The sequence below is a fragment of the Lepisosteus oculatus genome, chromosome 9 (assembly GCF_040954835.1).
Source record: "Lepisosteus oculatus isolate fLepOcu1 chromosome 9, fLepOcu1.hap2, whole genome shotgun sequence".
Classification (NCBI taxonomy): domain Eukaryota; kingdom Metazoa; phylum Chordata; class Actinopteri; order Semionotiformes; family Lepisosteidae; genus Lepisosteus; species Lepisosteus oculatus.
The window spans coordinates 28,918,803-28,941,715 of NC_090704.1; the positions used below are offsets into that span (position 1 = coordinate 28,918,803).

The 22,913-nt window shown below is 38.4% G+C and overlaps 1 protein-coding gene across 1 annotated transcript in view; it reads left to right on the forward strand.

The window, feature by feature from the left end:
• LOC107078461 (collagen alpha-1(V) chain) overlaps positions 1-22,913 on the forward strand; it is an 82,985-nt gene that overhangs the window by 50,594 nt on the left and 9,478 nt on the right. The window contains exons 39-56 of the mRNA XM_069194336.1: positions 383-436; positions 963-1,070; positions 5,381-5,434; positions 5,880-5,933; positions 6,418-6,471; positions 7,194-7,247; positions 8,092-8,199; positions 8,584-8,637; positions 8,931-8,984; positions 9,289-9,342; positions 10,216-10,269; positions 10,742-10,795; positions 16,152-16,205; positions 17,184-17,237; positions 17,686-17,739; positions 19,355-19,408; positions 21,555-21,608; positions 21,891-21,908. Of these exons, the coding sequence (XP_069050437.1) occupies positions 383-436; positions 963-1,070; positions 5,381-5,434; positions 5,880-5,933; positions 6,418-6,471; positions 7,194-7,247; positions 8,092-8,199; positions 8,584-8,637; positions 8,931-8,984; positions 9,289-9,342; positions 10,216-10,269; positions 10,742-10,795; positions 16,152-16,205; positions 17,184-17,237; positions 17,686-17,739; positions 19,355-19,408; positions 21,555-21,608; positions 21,891-21,908 (1,044 nt within the window). The remainder of the gene's footprint in view (positions 1-382; positions 437-962; positions 1,071-5,380; positions 5,435-5,879; positions 5,934-6,417; positions 6,472-7,193; positions 7,248-8,091; positions 8,200-8,583; positions 8,638-8,930; positions 8,985-9,288; positions 9,343-10,215; positions 10,270-10,741; positions 10,796-16,151; positions 16,206-17,183; positions 17,238-17,685; positions 17,740-19,354; positions 19,409-21,554; positions 21,609-21,890; positions 21,909-22,913) is intronic.

Here is a 22,913-nt window from a genome sequence, read left to right on the forward strand (position 1 = left end):
GCAAGGTCGAAAGGAGAAGCTAGAGATCAGTTTAACAGAAAGAGCCGAGACAAACCAAGAAGACAATCCAAAGGGCAAAATCCAAGAGACGAGATCAAAAGGGAAAAGCTACGTCCAATAACCGGGAAATCCAACAAGACAAAAAAGCGCACTAGAAAACTCTAAAGGAGGCTTTTCAAGAGTGAGCAAGCTTTGGTTTGTGTGAGGGAACTTTAAATAGTGAAGGGAGAGTGACATGGTTGGATAATTGGATCAGGAGTGAGAATCTGTGGAATCTGGTGCCTGTGAGAATCTGATGGGTTCAGTTAGGAATGAGATCGTGAAACAGTGCATTTGGGAATATAATGGCGTGCAGGGTGTGACACTGCCCTATTCATTCCAGGGCTACAGTGGTGTCCCAGGGGAGAGAGGAAAGCAAGGACTCCCAGGGGAGAAGGTAAGTCCTAGGATAGCCTCCTAGGTATCTGAAGGAGGAAACACCTTTCTTTAATTGTTGATCAAATTGATTTCTGTCTGTTATGTTACAAAAAGGAGAAACAAGTGATTTTTCTATATGTAAATTTCCACTTTTCAAACTTGCAAAACCCTTACGATTTCCCAAAGGAAAAAGGATGAAACCATTCTAGACATTTGCAAATGTCCTGCCTTGAGGAATTTGACCAAACAATTCTGCAGAATTTGAAAGTGTGTGCTGCAGAAATTGTGCATGATAAAAGCTTGAAAGTATAAATTTGTATACATGGGATGTATACATTTTATTAACTTCGATAATGTTTGATAAGCTACTGTGCATGGCCACATACACCGGAATTGTAAACTGCTGACACACATGAAAACTGAATTAACAAATGACACAGTGTACTGCAAACTCCTAACTTAAATAGCCTTTCCTCGTAGTCCAGCTCTAGGCTCACTTAACTAGCGGCTGCTGTGTAAAGTGAAGTGGTTCTCTCTCACTGCAGGGCAGTTCTGGTCTTCGTGGTCCTTCAGGCAGACCGGGGGGTTATGGCCCAGTAGGAAATACAGGAAAAGATGGTTCCAAGGGAGAGAAAGGCTTTCCAGGAGTAACCGTGAGTACAGCAGCAATAGAAAACACAGAACAGAAAAAGACACTGAAAACAGTGTATTTTTAACTAGAGGACAAACACTTAGAATTGCAACTATTGCAAATTATTTAAATTCTTGACACATACAATAATGTTAGTTTTCTGATGCATCCCAGGCTGTTGTAGATGCAAAGATTTGACCAACTAAAAGACTTCTAAAAACCTTTTTAAGGCTGAATGGGTGAGACAGAAGTCAAGTGCCCTACTGTATGTAAGTATTGGGACAGCAAAGTCAGTATCTGGTTGCATCTTCATGAGCCAACACCTGCATGAAGTCTGTGACCCACTGAGCTTACCAAACTCTTTGTGTAACCATTTGGGACACTTTGCCACACCTTTGCCATAGCCACTTTTAGTTCGTGCCTATTCTGGGGTGCCCTGGTTTTAATTTTTTAAAATTCATGCTGAATTGGATTTAAATTTAGATTTTGACTTGTTTTAAGATTTTCCACTTCATTCTTCTGATGAACACCCTTGGTTGCCCATATGTTTTGGTTCATTGTTATGTTACAGTACATGTTGAAGTATCGCTCCAAAAGCATTTTATTCGGCAGAAGCAAAATGTTTCTGCAAATATCAGTATATATTTAGCTGCTGCCATCATCATCATCATCATCATCAGTAAAAATAAGTCAGTTACAGAGCCAGCCCTGCGTGCCCAGTAAAGGTTTACCTTTGTTTCATCTGTCCAAAAATTGTTTCAAAACTGTCCTAGCTCATCTTTGAGGAAAATTCAAAGTTAATTATTTCTATTCTTTGTGCTAATAAGAGTTTATATCATCCCATGTAACCTTTGTAAGTCTGTTCAGATGTATATAATAAGTCTAATATAACATTTATATTGTAATATATGAATTTTCATACTTTCACCCCTACACTCTGGAGGTTGTGGGTGATTTCACTGACAGTTGTTTACCCTTGATAGCTCTGATCATTTTTCTGTCATCAAACGTCTGCAGTTTACTTAGTTAACTATGTTTAATAGAATTGCCCAGAAGTGCAAAAAACAGGAAAATAAAGTATATGGATATGTATGGAACCTGAAAAATAGCACACACAACCTAGAAGAATGTGCCGGAAATAGGTAGGCAGGAATTCGATGGTGGTGCAAGGAGTAACCTGAGTCTCAGCTGTCAATCACATCTATAATCACCTGCTTCAGCTTCCTAGTATCACGCCCTCTGCAGCCAGAGGGCGCTCCTTCTCTGTCCTGTCCCTAGTTTCCGGTCTGCTGTCCTTCCTGTCCCTCTCTTCCTTGGGCTATATATTTCCGGGTCTTGCACTCTGTCCTGGCTCAGCATTGACGTTCGGATGTCCTGAGACCCGCCTAGCACCAGGGCGCCCCACGTCCGCTCCCTGAGGGCATAGGTTTCTATACGGCATTCCTGAACTCTTTGCACTATGAGCCCGGGCCTTTTTCCCGTCTCGCCGCTACGCATATGGGTCTTTTACCGCTCTCCTGCTCCCCACGGTTAGTCCCTTTGGACGTCCGTGACACCTAGTTTAATAATTAAACATAACTCTCAGACTAACCGGCCCCCTGCACAAATGACATCACTTTACTTCAGGGCTCCAGCTGACATGACAGCTTTGAGAAGAAATTGTGAGATTGAAAGTGAAGAGATCTCCCTTTACAGTTTGCTGATTTTTTTTAGAAAGATACCATTTCAGCAGACAGAGTATACTTTACGGTCACGATCTCTTAAGCCCATACGTTGTTAATACTGCTTGTCATAGCTAAGCAATTATCCTTGCTTCTATGGCATCTCATTTGATCCTAGAGTTCCCATTCAATAGGGTAGACTGGAGTAATTAGATGTTATAATTATGAGTCATTTTTCCATGTGGAATAGTAAGTATAATTCATCATTGTGAAAATCCCATCTTACAATTAATTCTCCAAATACTTTTGGAGAACATGGATATATTATACATGTCTGTCATACTCATCCAATAAAACACCTGTGTAGTTTTGTGTAAAGTGAGCACTTACGATTTAAGTATCATACTGTAAGTGTTCACTTTATGTTAACCCATTCTCTGTAGCTTTCTTAATATATTTTGTAATCTTTTACATTTTAAACCTTATGTTTTTAGTTTTCTGCCATTGCACTTAAGTGCTATTAAGTGCTATCTTGTTTTTAGTTTTCTGCAATTGTACTTAAGTACTATCTTGTTTTTACTTAAGCAATCAAGGCGTTTGTTCAGAATTAATGTATAGCTCTACTGTTATATCCGTATTATGTGATTAGCCCACAGCAACTGGGATTTTCCAAGGTTGTGGATCTACTTGGTCCAGTTGTTTCCCGTATTATGGTGGGTATAATCGGCCAGAATACCCTCAATGTGCTGCACAACCCCCCCCCCCCCATAACATGCTGTAAAAAGAAGAAAAGAGACAAAACATTTCGGCTGTGGAGCCTTCTTCAAAGGCCTTCTTCTTCACCCTAAGAAGGCTCAACAGCTGAAACGTTGTGTCTCTCAACCTTTATTTGTTCCTTTGCAGCCTACGCATGCTGACACAGCTACAGTACTTGATTGAACTACTCCTCCAATAACATGTCAAGTGATGTTAGCAGTAGGAGAAGCATCAGTTCTCCTGTCAAAAGTAAGAGGAGCACAAAAAAGGAAACCATGTAAATCATTTAGAAGACAACATGTTGTTCTTGTCCTGTCCCTTTCTGATTCTTGAACAAAGAAGAAGAAGGAAAAATTCTTGACAAACTCCAATAATATCTTTGGCTTTTTTCTGTCATGAGTTCTTAGTTCATTCATTTTTTTAACTAAAAAGTCAATTTAATGCACAGATTCAGTTACAGATTTCTGCAACGTAAAGTAATCCCGAACTTGTTTTGGTTGTTCTCAGTTCTGGAAGGCTATTAAGGCATTAAAAATATCTGCTTACTGCACATTGAAAGATGGTTGAAAAAGCAAGGCAAGGAAGCATTTGCTGTTACTTATGGGTCAGCTATGTCAGCTTCTAGCAGCTTTTTTGATACTGCAACAACTAGTAACCCACTAAAGCTAAGCAGGTGTGAGCCTGGCCAGTACCTGGATGGGAGACCTCCTGAGGAAAAGCTAAGGTTGTTGCTGGAAGAGGTGTTGCTGGAACCAGTAAGGGGTGTTCACTACAGTCTGTGTGGGTCCTAATGCCCCAGTATAATGACAGGGACACTATACTGTAAAAAAGGCACCATCCTTTAGATGAGATGTAAAACTTAGGGGCTGCCTCTCCGTGGTCCCAGGGCATTTCTGAAAAAGAGTAGGGGTGTAACCCAGGATTGTGGCCACATTTCCCCCTGACCTATACCAATCATGTCCTCCTAATAATCTCCATCTTGGCATCATCACTGTGTTCTCCTCCCCACTGATATGGGGTGTGTGGTGAGTGTACTGGTGCACTACGGTTTCCATCACATCATCCGGGGGGGCTACACATAGTGGTGGTGAAGGGGAGTCCCTATTACCTGTAAAGTGCTTTATGTGGAGTGTCCAGAAAAGCACTACATAAGTGTAAGAAATTATTATTACTGATTACATGATATGTCATGTTATACTAGGATTACAAGATAACACAACTTGAACTCAATGTTAAAGTATTTGTGTTAGCATTTTGTGTTGGCAATTTACAATTCAAAATCCAAATAATGCAAAGAGTGACGCAGTAGCAGAATGCCAAGGAGGAACCAGGAAATGGGTTGAGAGTTCAGTCCAAGTTCCAAGCCAGGATGGAAGTCCAAAACAAAACAGTTAACAAAGCTGAGAGGGGACTGGGGATTCAGTCAGGAGACAAAGTAGAGCACAGGAATACACAGAGACAGGGGCTCGAGGGGCAGTGTCCAAACTCAATGACAGAGGCCCGAGCTCTGTCAGGTATGAGTATTTATTCTGAATAATAAATATATTATTGACTTGGAATCACCTGAAGACTCAGAGTCTCCAGGTGATCAGTTTACTGCGGCATGGACAAGGGAGACAGGTTGATGGACACCTGCCGCACCACAGCTGGCTCGTCCCGCAGTTAAGCAGCCAGACAGATCATTAATGTAAAACAATTAAACCACAATTGCTCATTCAGAAGTGAAGTTAATAATTGCCCAATGGCAGATAACAATCCCGGTGTAAACAACAAACAAGAATCCTACATCATTCACAAAATTTATGTGCCGATATAAACATTTCCTTTAAGTTCTGCATGTTGTTTACAGAGTACAATCCATTTTCTCTGTTCGTTCAATTTTCTGACTCTTTTTTTCTCTTGCCTTTTGATGTAGGGGGCAGCTGGAAGGCTTGGGATGACAGGCCCAAGGGGTTCCAAAGGGGCAAGAGTGAGTCACTGTTTATCATGGACATTAAAACTGAATTGTATTTATTTTAAAAGTAAACGTTTTCCTTCACTAACACCAATTTGATGTTTCGATTGAATGAGAAGCATCTGAGGTTTCCCATTACAGATTTGTGGAATTTGGTTAACTCTTTCTCAAACATAGCACCACAATCTGACTGGATGCTATAAATGACAGTGAGGCCCCATGCGTACAATACATTGAAAAATGTGCTTGGATGTAATGTGTGTCACTGCAGAAAATGACACCTCTCCAGACATCTAAGCTGGTTGTGCCTGTCTGGATGTCTAAGAGCAATATGCAGGATGTCAAGTTGTGATGTCTTTCTTCGGTCCACAAGAAAGTGGTTACTTAAAGATATTATATACTATACTTAGTACTTTAGTATACGTAGGTAACTAAATGGGTAAATATTTTCTCCCAACAGGGTCTGCCAGGGCAGAGGGGGTTTGTTGGAGAGAATGGACCTCCTGGACCAAAGGTATATTGAATTATTTTATGTTTGAGTCCACATTCTACAGGATTGATGGGGAATTTTGCTATTTTAATCTCAAGCCTTTTCCATATTTTAGCGTTTGGATGCTTGTCTCATGTTCCCAGCTAAGAGCAGGAAAAGGCATGGCTTTTTATAACCCGTGTTAAAAAAACACAAGTTCATATCACGCACAATTCTCAGTTGTAACACAATTCACAAGCAGTACACACCTCAATGAGCATGAGGCCAGAATATTCCTCTCAGATGATATGCCTGCTTAGGGGGAGATAATTGACATTCATGGAACAAGATCATCTATATTTCAGCTATCATTTTATTATAAGCAATACATTATATTTCTGTTTAAATACTAAGTAACATGGGTTTACTGTATGACTGCCTTTGATTTTCTGTTTATCCATTTAATGAATTAAGATAAGTGTACTGTTTAAAGATTATTTGTTCCTGTTTTTGTGCATTTGTATCAAAGGGGGATTATGGAGAACTTGGAAAGCCTGGAATCCGTGGAAACAAGGGACAAGTGGTATGGATTCTGCACTGCTTTTGACAGAATTTGATGATTGTGAGAAGTAGGTAATTTTCATATCAGAGCCACAGCAGCTATCCTGTGCTCTGTGAGAGCATATGACATTTCCCCCTTTACAGGATGCTGGTTCATTGCATAAATTACTCCCAGCAGTACTAGCCCTCATTTATACAGCAAGGTGGACTGAAATCACATGGGGTAAAGTACCTCACTCAAGGTGAAACAGCAGACACACAGCAGGAACAATTGTTAGAAGTATATCACTGTTATTGTGTCATTGTATATTTATGTTTTAGAACAACACAAAAAACTTATTATATGAACAACTAGTAAAATGATCAGATTAATGGATAAACATAGGTCAGGAAGCCATAACATAGAATATCTAACATCTTTTGAAGCTCACTCAACAATGCATTGTGGGTAAGACAACTTAGGCTTCATGAAATAACACACATACAGTACAAGCAAAGTTTCCACTCTCACAGCAAACTGTGATCTTTCACACAGGCATAGTTTAAAATTCTTTGTGTGTTTCTTCATAGTACACTTAAATCTAATCAAATCAGAGCAGCAGATGCTAAACGCAATCTCTTGAATAACAGCCTAGTACAATGTATATCAATGCTAATATATCTCTTGCATCACAGTACTTTCCTTTTTAATTCAAATTAGTTTATTATGATTATGACTAATTTTCTGTTTTGCCTTTTTCAAAGGGACCCAAAGGTGCTAAAGGAATAAATGGAGAAATGGGTGCAAAGGGCAGAATGGTCTGTACCTCCATAACACTGCAAATGACTCAGTGTCTGACAACACAGCTAACTTACAAAGTGACACACACTGCAGAACTGACACTGCAGAACTGCACGTCATCATCTCCTCTACTTCACAGATATACCCCACAGAGACAGTATTTACTCTGGTTGCTGGAGACATTCCTGTCAAAATCTGATAAACGTAACTTTTTAATCTGGTTCACGACAGTAGATGCATATGAGTCATTTCACAATAAAAGGTTGCAGACAAGTTGCCATGTTGTAAACTGGAAAGGTCAAAATGGTAAAAACTACATTGTTGCTGTAAAACCCGTAATTCCAAACAAGTTTTTTGATTAAAAAAGTCATTTAAGATTTAAAAACTTGAGTAAAAAAAAGATTGTCGTCATCATGATGTAACATAATACTTCCACCTCTACATAACATAGAACACATAGCTCACTGCTTTTATTTATTAAATTTTACAGGCATGTTTTTTATATAAAAAAGAAAAATTTAGTTATGATCTACTTATTTTTACATAGTTATTATATGCATAAATATAATGTATTTATTCACTAACATATACTTTTACTTCAGTATGATAAATATTTGCTTCCAATTCATATCCTTTGATTACACAAACAACATTTTAACATGTTGTTCCTCTTCTTCTCTAGAAATCACAAAACAATGTGTTTCTCCATGAGACATCCAGCGATTTGAGAAATACCATCATAAATAATCTTTATCACCTGAAATATAGTTGCTCTTTATGTGTTTTTGTTGTGTCTGCTGTACCCAGGCAACACTTTGCTAATGGTGTACTGATGCTTTCTTTGTTCACGTCTCTGCACAGGGTTCAGCTGGGCTCAGAGGACACCGGGGAGCACCAGGGCCCAAGGGGACCCATGGACCTCAGGGGCCCCCAGGAGACAAGAGCAGCAAGGGGAGACCAGGCCACAAGGTAAGGCATAAGAGGCACCACAAAGTCGATATGCTGTGACTGGACACAATGTCCTGCCAGAGATTATTCAACCAGTCCAATCAGTAAAGCCCAAGCCATGGGGTAACTCAGGGGTACCACAGAACTAGCAGAGCACCATCAGAGGTGATCGAATTGGATGTAGACGAGGATTTATTCAGATTACCATGAAACGGCAACTCGGCTTGTTAGGCTTCATTAAGCTATCAGCGTTATCACCAAGAGCTGCTTCAGATCTCCATCTGGTGGCCTAGCAGTGAGAGAGGGAGTGATTGCTCTGTTGTGTGCAGCCATGTTTATGATGTTATTCAAAAGTGTTTTGCAGTGTGTAGATTAACCTGTGGTCTTGCTTCTTCTTATGCTCAGGGAGTGAAAGGACCTCCTGGAAAAAGGGGCAACAGAGGGTTGCCTGGCAAGCCAGTAAGTTTACAGTGACTCGTGTCGGTATCTCTATCAGAGCCCAGGAAAGCCAATCCATGTGCTTCACAGCAGCATATCAGGCATGTCAGTCACAGGTTCTCCCAGTGCTGCTCTGATAATAACTGACACACCTCATCTGAGGAGGTCCTGGTACTGCTCAATCACCTTTACAAGGCACAAATCTTATCACAGAGTCGAAGCAAACCAGATCCTGAAATAATCATTTCTCGATTTAAAACACCAGCTAACTGGCTTGCGTGGTCACGTTCTGAGAGTTGTCTTGGTGGTTGCAGGGTGCCCAAGGCCCACGGGGAAAACGAGGCCCTGCTGGACCCCCTGGGAAACAGGTGAGCACTGAGGTCCATAAGAGGCAGAGCGAGAGCACATCACTCTCATTCCTGTTGTACAACATCTCAGCCACTTCCAGAACCTCACTTTATATGGAAAATAAATGCATTTGGTCTGACTGAAGCAACTTATGGCTTGAATTGTAAATGGTGAGATGAGATACAAGGTACTGTCTGTGCTGTCTGGGAAGCACTAGGTAGGAGCCGAATCTGCTACACTTTGAATATCACATTCACACATCAAAAAAGTAGCTGAATACACATTTCATCAGTGTCCTGCATCTATCTTGTGTCTATGCATTAGGGCCCAAGCGGTTTGGATGGACTCCTGGGTGTTGTAGGGAATGAAGGGGATCCGGTAAGATTCTTCTCTGATCACTGCCATGTCTGACACTAAACAATATGTAGAGAGTGGGTTCCTCTAGCTGTCACTCGAGAACTCACTGGGGCCTTTTGATGTCTTGATTAATCCCTCCCTACTCTTCCCTGTTCCTATTACAAGTGCCATTACATTGCAGAAGTCGACCTGAGAATCTTCTTCAGATACAGTTAATCAAGGTCAATAATGAGTGAATAATTTAGCACAAATTAGCTTAGTTCAGTACATAGTGCACTTGTTTGTGCACATTAAAGTTGGATATGAAAACAAAGGGAATTTCCATTTGAAAATTAAAGGAAATTGATTAATCTTTCAATAGGTCGCAATGAGACCCTTAAAAGTCAAGTAACTAGGCTTACAAGAAATAAATAGGAAAACTGCACCACTTGTGTGGCTGATCTGAACTTATCTATATGTAGGAGGTATACAGTACACAGTATACAGTGCCTTGCAAAAGTATTCAAACCTGTCCTATGGTGAAATTCTTAAAAAAGCATGCATGGTCATTCTTATACTTAACATTGTATTCAAAATCTGAATGCCTAAAACTGAAGACTTTTAATGGTGAGATCATTTTCAGTATAGTAAAATCTAGAGAGAAAAACATACATTGATTGTAAAGTGTTAAGACCTGTGAACTGAATATTTGGTGGAAGCACCTTTGGCAGAAACTACAGAAAGAATTACCCAAGAACTTTTCAGTGCCTTTTAGACAAAATGCTTATTTTGGCAAAGTCCGATTGGAATGACTTAATAGTATTTTGTGTCTGTTATGCTACTACAGTGCTGTCTTGACAGTACAAGGGAGAAGAGAGTGTGAGGATTCAGTACCTTAGGGGTTTTGTTTTCCAGGGTGACGTTGGTCCGAGGGGACGCCCAGGACTACCTGGACTGCGAGGGAAGAGGGTGAGTGTGCTTCCTTAAATCCACAGCAGTACAACAACATCTCAGATAAGCTCTGTGTGCATCAAAATCCAACACATTTCACTTGGTACTGATTTTTAGAAAACAAACTCTAATTCTAATTAGAGTCGCACATATAAAAATTCGAAACAGAAAATGTTCTTGAATGAATATTTCAAATAGCGCTTTTACTACAAACCTAAAACTGGAAGTAACTCTTTTGGTCAGGTGATAGAGCACTGTAAAAGGTTGCACATACTGTAGTGACAAATGACAGAGTTATGGTGACATCACTCATCAGGGGTCCCAAGGCGCGATTCCTTTACAATCCCAGGTGGAGTATTGACATGTTTAGCTGTGAAGATTCATGTAGTTCCACGCTGAAGGATAGTGAAAGATGTGACGTCTAGAGATGGATGAAGTTAATGAGAAGGGGTTATTCCACACAATAATATAAGCAATTTGCTTTTCCTAGGGCCCACCTGGTTGGCCTGGCCTAAGGGGGAAGCAAGGAATGACTGGGCCAAAGGTACATTATCATACATATCTTCCGTCTTACAAAGAAAATCATACATTATCTGTACACATGAAAAAAAACACATCAGTAAAGTGTGTTTAAATGTATTTATTGACATGGGAATATACAGTATTTACAATATTCACAAACTAAATCCTTTAAACAAAGCTTAAGAAACATGGTCTGTGGTGATGCTTATAAGTACGCTGGGCAAACGTTCCGAGGTCAAATTCTTCCAGCACGGGGTACCTTTAAAGCGGAGACGACAGCACCGAAATTTTTTGGCACGCCTTCTCTTTAAAGCCCTGGCCAAATATGAAGACAGTACCTACAGTTATAATTCAAACGGAATTAAAAACTACACATCCCAGTTACCATGGTGGTGCTTGTGATCATTGCGTTTAACCAACGAAACAGGGCGAAAAATCAGTCACATGACTTTGGGGCAGAGTTTCGAAAGCTTTACCTATCAGCAACAAAGCGAAATTTACACGACAGGCTACCTCAAACTGTCAGTTACACGACTGTATATGTCGCTTAAGCCACTCCTATTTGTCATTTTAGTTATGGAGGCAAGAAGACGCCCCCCCCCCCCCCTCTGGGTGTCTGATTTGCCGCCATCTTTAATCGCTTCGTGTCCAAATGGTAGTACAGTAGCTACGCGTACGAAATAAAGTTCATCCCAGCTACAAAACATATATATTTTTGTGGTAAGAGGGAGCAAAACATCAGTATTTACTGCTATTAATTAGTCTACGATTTATAGTTGAAATCTGAGCCTAAATATAAAGTTTAAAATCTCGACAAAGCAATGTAGGAAATACAGAGAAAAGAAATCCTTTCTAACATCTAAAATCAGTTTCGATCAAGGTCTCTAAAACAAACAAGTAAGAGGATTTTCGGAGGGCAAATACGCTGTATTTATATAGGATAAGTGATTTATGAGCAATCTAATTTCTTGTTCGTTTAAAACAGTGAAATGTCAGCTGCAAAAGATCGCACCAGAAACAGCACTCTCTCTGTCTGTCATAGACGTTCAGGAAAGGCTGAATGAAGTCATGTCAAGTACAATAATTCGGTGATCAATAATAACAGTTGTAGGACAAGAAACAAAAGATAGTGAAAACTTAAGATTTTTAAGGCTAAAACTCAAATTCATTCTACAAATTAAGGCAAATGAAAATTCAGGACGTTAAAGTGCTAGAGGTGTAAAAAAAATACAAAAATGCACATGAGCAAAAAGTTTTAGAAATGGAGCAAACAGAAAAAAAGCCATGCCTATAGTGCAGAAGAGGGATGCAGGAACATTTGCTTAGATATACAAAAAAATCACAAAAAGGTGTATGTTACAAAAGAACATGCAAACATGTTCATGTACATCAATTTCCCTTCGCGATCAATAAAGTCTTATCTATAAACATGAAACAGAGTGAGGAATCAGAAAATTAGCATGCATAAAAAACAGCAATTCTGTCAATGAGCCCTAAATGAATTAATAGCAACCATGGTTTCATGGAGGGCTTCTCAGATAGTTGGGCATTCAGGTAGATTGCCAGGTGAAAGGATTTGTAAACATACTTTGTTAAAGCAAGTCAGTTTTTTCAGCAACACATAAAATACATTTTTCCAAGAAAGTTTAGCCTTTGTCACTAATGAAACCACTAAATAAAGACATAAATATAGAAATCATAAGATTTTTTTTATTCAATGTTGGTAGCAGGATGAACTGTGCTAAGTGTATATTTTGTCGCAGAGTTGCTGCAAGATGTTAACAGTGAAAAAAGGTATTTAGAAATGAGTTATTTCAAGAAGAAAATTTTCAGAATAATTGCAAATCTAGCAGGATAGAGAAAGCACAGAAAACAGCCAGTTAGATTGATCAGATTAGTATGAAAAGTTATTTAGCAAAGGGAATGAGAAGAGTGACAAACTAGTATGCTTTAGATCTTTTTATCTGAACCAGGGAAAACTGATCATGTTTCTCTATAACAATAATAAAAAACTTTATTTTATATATCACCTTTAAAAGTGGCATCTCAAAGCAATACAGTAGATATAAAAACAGATAAAAGGACCACAGATTACAAAGTAAATACATATAAGAAAGACAAGCAGTTAGAGGTGCTACCAAAATTAAAAAAATTAAGCAGATACAGACACTAAGTCTTCTGAAAAGAAAGGTTCTGAGGTTAGATTTAAATGCACTCAGGGTACGTGACTGATATCACTGGGAATACAAATTGAGAGCTCTGGGGTGCAGCTAGAGAAGACCCTGTCACCCACAGAATGTAGATGTTCTTGAGGACAGCTAGAAGACCAGAGTCAGACGGACAAAGGTGGGGAGTAGACAGATAATAAGCCAGTACTGTAGGTACTGAATGAGGATGAGGATTTTGAAGTTGACTCGAAACCTGATAGATAACCAATGCAAGGAGTTAAAAACATATGTAATGCATCCCTGATAGGATTCTCGCTGTCATATTCTGAACATATTGAAGATTGCTCAGTTTGGATTTAATTTCCCCAGTGAACAGGATGTGCATTTATTAATTCTAGAAAAAAAAAGCCTTTCTTGATTTCTCTAGTTCTTAGTTTCTCTAGTTCCCTTTAAAATAAACTATTATTCCACAATGCAGAGTATTACATGGCCAGTATTTACACATGATATTTGTGATTTCAAGAAATTAACACAAGCAGCTTTTGGAGATTTAAGTGTTGGCTGAGTTATTGCAGGATAAAAGACTAGAGATGTTGGTAAGAAGAAGATAATTTTGGGATAGCTGAGGAATACACTGATAACAAGAACACTTCCTAATGGGGTTAGGCATACTTTTGATGAAGATGATGAAGTTAACAGACTATATGTTTACATAGATACTGAAATAAGGATTGTATTTTAGATTATGTGTAGTTGCTGGCATTGAACTGTGTGTTGGATGCACATGAATTGAAGGAATGGGCAAACATAGCTGATGCTGATCCACAGAGCCAGCATATTAAGATGTTTATAATTAGAGGCAATTTGTTTAAATAACTAGGTACAGTATGGATACTGATGTGCAAGAGAGGTGGAAAGGCTGTTTCCTTAAGCCAGCACTATAAAATATTTTATTCTCAGTGAGATGCTGCCATTTCATAGTGGGTTTCTAACACTGTGTATAGTTCCATCCACACAGTGCCTTTACTTCCATCCATTTCTAATCTCTTTATCCAGTACAGAGGATTTGGAGCCTATCCCAGTAAGCAACAGACACAAGGCAGAATACACCCTGGACATAGCGCCAGTCCATCACAGGACAGACAGACACAAACACGCACACACACCAGGGCCAGTTTTTCCATAAACCAATTAACTTACCAGTATGTTTTGGAGTGCGAGAGGGAGTCATACCATGTAACCCAGAGAGAACATGCAAACCCCACACACACAGGATGGCAGGAATTGAACCTAGGACCCCAATGCTCCAAGATAGCAATGCTAACCACTTTGCCACCATTATAAATGGATGGATATCTTAGCTATCTTTCTAGTTCACAGGTTTGCATGCATAATTTAATTTTGAAAGCCACTGAGACATCAGGTACTACTGTTGTATTTATGAAAAAGAAACAAAACAAAAAGCATACTAACTGTGCCATCCTACTCTTTAGTTAATACAATTTATTATTTATAAACAGTTAACATTGTTAGCAAAATATTTTGAATTATATTTAACCCTATTTTTTCTTTAGTTTTGTATTTAACTTATTATATGATAGTCAGATTTAATGTATATTTGAACAATGAAGATATATTTTTACAAGATGCAGGGGAAAGTGCAACAACTTATTACAGTGCTAAATTTAATATTATTGCTAATAGTTTATGCTAACACCTAACTTTCTCAATTAGATGTATTTAAAACAGTGAACTAAGTGTAACATACCATTCAGAAATACAATCGAGAATAGTTTTGTGGTGTTTGTATGGATGAAACGTTTCTAAAATGTATAACTTAACAAAATTAAAGACGATTAAAATCTGTAATCTTTCCACTTGTAATGTCATTAGACAGAACAACACGTTTCTGCTTTGTCTAAGGATGGTATCAAAAAGTAGTCTAGGTGGTGAGAAAGCTGTGCTTAATGATAATTAAGTGACTTAAAAGTAAAAAGAGATGCTTCATATTGCTTGATTAATTTTAAAAACTAAGTTATAAATGCAGACGCGATCGCTGCCATAAGCGCTCCAGGCAGTAGAACATTCGTTCTGTACTGCTGCGCTCCGCGCCTCCTCCCTCTCTCGGTGCCGCGCCCCTCTCTGACGGAGCACAGTGGGCGGTACGCTATTTTCAGAGCCTCTGATTGGGAAAAAAAGACCTGCTGATGAGTTTCACACAACAGGAAGAGAAAAGAATGGGATTTTTTTCTCTTCGAAACGTGTGTTGTCTTTATATAATTCGTGTATTTTAAACGTTTAATTAAGAAGTAAAAACCTTACAGCGTACACAAAGATTCTGAGCTGATCACGAGGAAGAAAAATCACCCATTTTTCGCGCATAAAAAGTGGTTTTTAACTCTCGAAACCTGTTTTTATATGTTTTAAAGTCGTGCAATGTCTAAGTTAAGCAGGAACACATCATTATATCTCATTTTTTATTTATTTTTAAAAAAATTTAAAAATCGTTTGCCCAGCCTATTATAAGAGCATATAAGAGTTACACTGTAATAGAAATTCAGACATTCATGGTTCCCTTTTTATTTTGTTATTAAATTCAGAATCATCGATTGTTTTTTCTATTCTATGCCTGCTTGTTCTGGAACTGCTAATTGGGTCTTTGTATCTCCTATCAGTCACCACTGTACCCGTATGGGGAAAAAGAGAAAAAATTCTGACACGCTCATCCAGACCACCCAGCCATTGGGTATCCAAGAAAAGCTTACAGCTGAAGGCTAATTGGGCAGCATGGTGATGCAGTGATGAACATTGCTATATCACGCTAATGCGGCCCTGGGTTCAATTCCCAGGGTGCTCTCTGATTGGAGTTTGTGTGTTTGTGTGGGTTTTCTCTGGGTGTTCCAGTTTCTCCCGACAGTCTAAAGACATACTGGTAGGTTAATTGGCTTTTGGAAAGATTGCCCCAGGAGTGAGTACATTTGTGTTTGTATGTGCCCTGCCTTGCACCCATTGCTTGCTGGGATAGGCACTGGCTCCCCTTAAACCCTAAGCTGGATAAAGCTGTTAGAAAATGGATGGATGAAGGCTAATTTGAAAAAGCATTGTCGCATTGTAGCTAAAAAATCTATAACAAGTCTGTGCAAAAATGATCAACTGAACACCAAAATGGCTGCCTTGTAGTGTGTTTACTTCTCTCTTCCTTTAAACTAGGGTCTCCCAGGGGCAAAAGGAAAGAGGGGGCCACCAGGCCCTGAAGGGCCACAGGTACTACAAATATTAGATTCACTCTTTTTTTCAGTGGTTGAATGATGCCGCCTACCTAATAATTCTAGGCAATTTTAATTCTCATAGTTAATTCTCATGTAATAAAATGCATCTACAGTATATAGCACTTTTTAACCCAAAGATTCAGTGGATTTTTACATATAGAAGGGAACCTTCCTGAAGTGCAGCCCTCACCTGTGTAACAGAATGTGCATCAACTACAGTATTATGCACCTGAAGCACCACTGTATTGCAGGTCAGGTGGAATGGTGACAAATTTCTTCACCAACTGAATTAAAGGGAAAATGTAAGGAATCCAGATTGTACCAAAGTAGAATTTAGCCAAGTAACCAGGGTTAACACCACTACCTTTTCAAAAAGTGTCATGAGATCTTTAATAACTTTATATATTTCAAAGCATTTCAAAGCACTGAGGGAAAAAAAACTCACAGTTCCTCACACAGAGGACCAGCCATATCCAAAAGGAGACCCCTTAAAAACAGACCTGGAATGTTCACCTTCATGTTGACAATTATAATTATAATTATAAATTATAAGAAAACATGTTTTTCACATGTTAACATATCCCTTTTTCTCAAACAACAGTTTCCAGTCTATGTGTGAATCAGTTTCAACTTTAGTCACCCATAGGTACAAAACATTACAACAGCCCCTGAGCGTAAGACTTGCAGTACAACAAGTAGAATGGGTTCTTGATGCCTAGACCAATGTTGTATTTCTAATGTGTATTTAAATTGCCCACTTGTACAGTATTATAACAGCTTTGCATTTGCCTGTGTTGTCTTTTTGCAATCAGTATAAGTTGTCCTGGATGAGGGCGTTGTCTATACAATGAACAGTAATACCCGAATAGTTCTTCCAAAAGGAGCACACGACATACTGGATAGTATCTTTCTTTATTTGTAACTTGCATTGTCTCTGCATCTTGAGGAATGATGCATTTGTGTGTGCACACAGGGAATCCCAGGACTCAGAGGTGATAAGGGAGGACCAGGACCCAAAGGACCAAAGGTATCAGACCAGCACCATCACTTTAAATAAACACTGTGGTCTTAAGTTCTTCTGGCTTTGATTCCTTTCTTTGCCTAGCAACAGGCTATCAGAATAAAGCTTCTTAGATTTTTCTTTTTTGTTTGTGACAGTTTAGTCCCCTTGGTAACTTAGTTTCTGGTTTTCAGCATTATGTCATGGTTCAGCTTTGACCATCCTTCCTAAAGCAGTGATTCAACAAAGGGGTCACTTTATATGCAGGGAACACATAACAGAGAGCAGGAACAAATTATTTACAACTTCCAATTAAAGCCCCAGCCCAGTTTTAAATTTCCCTCTCAATCAGTTAATCAGGAGAGGTAATCAGGAATCAATCACTTCACTTGGTGTTGAGGGATTGGTGTGAGTATTGGTCGAATCCATTCCTGCTTCCTTCTGTGGTTCCTCAACAGTCCTATCATGCTTTCAGGGTCTGGATGCAGCCAGGGGGCTTCCAGGACCAAGAGGGCCTCCAGGGGTTAAAGTGAGTACCTGCTTTAAAAGAGCCAGAAAAGGCTTGATCGTAACATGATGAGTTCCCACCGAACCACACTGTAAATGCTGGCTTAGTTTTTATTGTATAAAATCAGATCAGACATGATTTATTCATATACCGTATATAGTTATGACAGTCGAGATAAAGTGTGGAAAAATTAGAATCATTAGTGAGCTCCAATCATACGATATGCCTTGAGGTATACTGTAATTTGAAGCTGTACAGGTAGAGTCCTAATTTGAAGGAATGGATTGGAGCCTTAGAGCTGTAAAATGGGATTGCATAAATACAGATCTGGTGGCGAATGTATGGCAACAGCTTGAACAGGTCCGGATATAAATGTGAGCAAATTAAAATCTAAAAACCAGTATCTCAAAATGAATCATTAAGGAGGAAAACAAGAGGAAAAAAAAGCACGTAAGAAAACAATTTTAAAAAATAGGATCCAGTTAATTAGATAGAGTGCAATTAATTGCAAACACAAACAAAACATTATATTAAAAAGGCCTGGAGAGACAGAAAAGAATATTCCCATGGAGAATAAAACAAATCATAAAATGTTTTTTTTTCAGTACCACAATAGCAAACAATCCATAAGGGAGGAAGTACAATGTATCCAGGGAGATGTCTATTAATCCACAGAAAAATTGTCATGCCTCAGACAGCAGAAGAACAAAGTTCTTTAAATAGTGTTTACACAGAAGATGCAGAAGTGTTTCTGGTACTAAAAGCATTGAAGATTTAAAACATAGCATCTTATGATATGCTACCAGTTGCCCTTCAGAAACTGCCATCTTGAGTAAGATTACAATTGATTAATAGGACTAAGGTTCGGAGAATGAGATGGCCAGTCGAGAACATTTATTTTGTATGCAGTTAACCATCTCTTTGCCTGTTTGGATGAATGCTTTGGATCTTTGTCATGCTGAAATGTTTGTTTTCAGCCAAGCTTGAGCTTAACCAGGTGTCTGGCCAGAATGTCCTGGTACATGTTGAAATTCATGATTCCCCTTTCTTGACAAGAGATCCATAGATGCATAGATAGACCTCCTCACAATATTTCACAGTGGACATAAATGTTTTCTGAACATAAACTTTATCTTTTGCTCTGCCAATCATATCTGATCAACATGGCCTCAAACCTACATTTTCATTTAATCTGACCATAAGGCGTTGTTTCGATTTTCATTCACAAGGTGTTTGAGTTGCCTCTTTTTTGAGATTAGCCAACAGAAAAGGCTTATTTTTTTCAGCCAAGCTATGAATGCCACATTCATTCTGGCAATTTTGAGTGATAGTTTTTGTATTCCGAAGATGCCAGTGTGGAGATTTCTACCTGTTGCCAAGAGATTCCTCTGACCTATAACATGATGTTGCTGTGTATAACCTCCTCCTTTTATACCCCCAGAGAAACAAGAAACCTTTAGAGGCCTCTATACAGTTCCAGAGGCTTTCATTGCCCTTCCAAAGACCACAGGAATCACTTTTTAACGTAAACGGTTGTGGGTGTATGGAACAAGCTACCAGGCCATGTTGTTTGATGGGGTGAAAAGCCTCCTATCGTTTGTAACCTTACTTACCTGTTCCTGTTCTTCTGTCAAAGGGAAACCAAGGGTCAATTGGCCTCAGGGGTCTTCCAGGTCCAAAAGGAAAACAGGTATTTATCCAGTTACATCTTACAGTTCTTTTATTGCTGCTTCTTTCTACTGAAAGTTCTCAAAACCCAGATTGGCTGAATGACCTCGTCATATCAAAACAAGTCTTATCAAAACGTTACAAATTAGGATTTTAGCCCCTATGACATATCTGCTTCTAAAGTCAGAAACCATAATCCTTTATTAAAATAATCACATCAGTGTGATAGACTCATGGTACAGTAATGTATGTTTAGCGGAGAGCAATTTTCCAATTGAATTTATTAATAAAATCAATGTTAATCTAATGATTTGGAGGCAAGAAGGTTTTTACCATTAAAATCTAATTGGGGAAAAAATATTTTTAGATCTTATTTCCATCACTTCCTGTAAGTTAAAGCACACACTGGAAAGCCCAGAAATAACGGAAGCACACTTATTTGCCCACTTTCTTTGTATGCAGCCTTATTTGACCAGTATAACTCCTTCATTCATGTAACATAGGACAAAATGAATGTAATAATTTATAAATAAAGAGAGAGAAATAATTCTTTATAAATATTTTTCAATAAGACAAAATGAGTATAAGCATTCAGAATCACTTTAAACCCACCCATAACTCAAACCACAACCTCAGCCCTACCCACAAGCCAAACCTTAAGACATATTTTAACCTCAAATGTTGTAAAACTTAATTAGTTTATTAACTGTATATACCTATTATGTTTTATGGAACAATAGTATTATTTGAATGTACTGTAGTTACAGTGGAATATGTAGTGTATATAAATTAAGGCCCCGTTCAAGTTAAGAGTTACTGTTATGGAAAAAAGGGCTACATGGTGACATAGTATTTAGCATTGCTGCCTCTCACAACTGCGGCCCTGGGTTCAGTTCCGGACCTGGGTTGCTATCTGCGTGGAGTTTGTGTTCTTGTGGGTTACTGCTAGGTACTCCAATTTCCTCCCACAGTCCAAAAAGACATTGGCAGGTTAATTGGCTTCTGGGAAAACTGGCCCTGACTGTGTTAGTGTTTCTATGTGCCCTGTCATTGACTGGCGTCTCGTCCACGGCATATGCTACTGTACCTTGTGCCCAATGCTTGCTGGCATAGGCTCCAGCTCCCCCACAGCCCTGAACTGGATGAAGCAGGTAAAAAATGGAAGGATGGATGTTATGGAAAAAAAAACTAGTGTTTAGAGAGTCTCACCAGATCATGAACTCCTCACAAAGAAGGCAAAAAAAATAATGCTTCACTACTTGTTCAAGGAGAAAGGAAAACACAACCTATTAACTTCACAATATAATTTATACCAGATAACTGTCAAAAGGTTCTCTGTTTCATAAACAAGAATGAGATGAAAGAAAATCTTGTTAGTTTTAAAGTTAGTAATACAGTTTTCTTTGCTTAATAATAGTTTTACTATTTTGCATTTTCTGGAGCTAATACACTGTACTTTATATTTTTAGGGAAATGTAATAAAAAATAAGTTCATAAACATTTTCTAACTAATAAAGATTATTAATAAAGATTTAATAAAGATTATTCAGATATGAAATTTCTTGGAGTGTTAACAGAAAAAAAATCTATGGGCATTGCCCAGTGTTTCTGAAAGTACAGTATGTACAAAGGCAAACTATTTAAATGTCAAGAAAAAAAATTGAAGATCTCAATTCATATTATGAAAAAAGAATCTTTAAACGTATTCTAAGTAAAACATTCTGTAATGTTTTCATTTTTTTGGTTGACGTTCCCTGTCAAAATTGATTTGGAAACAGAACATTTAAACAAATTTAATTAAAACATATTTATCTGGGAAGTTAATTCATGATTAAGAATAGAGGCATTTCTTAACACAAAGGGTTGTGGGAGTCTTGAACAAGCTACCCAGCTTCCTACAAGAAACAGCTGGGTGGGATCCTCAAATCAATCGCCTACTAGAAACCTAACAAGCTATATGGACTGAATGACCCTCTCTCACTTGTTATCATTATTCTTCTTAATTTTTATCCAGTTAAATTTATTTTGTAATAACAAATTGTTTAAACCTTTCTTTTAGTTTCAACAGTAAAATGTCTTTGTTAAAGGATTGAAGTAGTCCTTGCTCTTGTCATGTCAGCTTGCAGTGAGCCCCATTCGTGACTTGTAATGCAACGGTGTTGTTTCAGGGAGACACTGGTCTGCAAGGTCCATCTGGTCACAGAGGTCTGCCAGGCCTTCCTGTAAGTACGCCACTGGAATGGCATGGCCTTCAATGGGCACAATGTCCAGAGCAGCCTCTTTAACAGGGAGTACAGAACAACTCCAATTGATTATCTCATACATTCCCAGAGGACTGTTAGCTTCTTGCTGTTGTGTTCAGATTTTGAGACTTTTGAAAAATATTCTGTTTTCTGCCATATTATATTGCAGATTTTGTTTTTAAGGGTCTATTTGATAGAATAGTCCGTGGGACTTTGTTTTATATGTACTTTTCCTTAAATTGCATTTATTTTTATTTCCAGGGTCTCTTTGGAAAAAAGGTACGTATTTTGTATTCATTTTGTCATCTTAGATCTGAGAAGCAAAGGCAAAACTGATGAAGATACTGTAGGTCAACTATTTCTGCTGTGAAAGGAGGGTTTTACTCAGTCTCTGTCAATACCAACTTGACTAAACTGTCCACTCTGGCTAGAGATACTCTATAAAGGTAAAGATATATATATATACAGTGTATTCTATATTAACAGATAAAACCATAGAAAAAATGTTTGAAATTGGGCTTATAAGGAGTGACTGTTTTACAGTTATTTACAGTCAATCCTTAATTTAATTTTTATAAAACTGTTTCTATAAAGCCAAACTGTTTTCTGTGCAATTGGCCATCACATAGCAAAGAATCTCTTAGGAATTTGAATAGACTGTTTTATCTTTTAAGCAAGCCACATGTATTGTAGTTGCTTGCCAACTGGGAGGGGGATGAATGAACTCTTAATGGTTCACAATTAGGAACCTCAAGAGATGGCAGCAGATTCGTGAATGCAAAGTCAACTAAAAGCCATGAGGCAGATTTCTGCTACCTTTCCCTGGTCAGAACAATCCTCCGATCTCTGTCCTGGTGACAACTGGAGGAGCCTGTAGACAATGCTATTGATCCACTTCAACTCAAGGCAATCCTGCCTGAAGGAAAGGTGCTGTCTGTACACCCTGCTCTTCTAGTTGTTCTTGCTGTTCTTAGGGGACTAATGTTATATGATGACGGGTTCTGAATTATTTGGCCAGTTACCTGCAAGATGAAAGTGTTATCTCTCTTTTTATTCACATTGGTTTGGCTGTAATACTATGATTTTTATTTATTCACTTCAATTTTTCTTTGATTTAAAAAAGAAGAAGATATCTTTGCCTCTCTTTTCCAGAGAACAATGTGACATCATACCGCACATCGTGTAAGTTTTAGTTGTAAGTTGTAAGAATATCACTTCTACACGACGTGCGGTATGATGTCACATTGTTCTCTGGAGAAGAGAGGCAAATAAACTTGCATTATT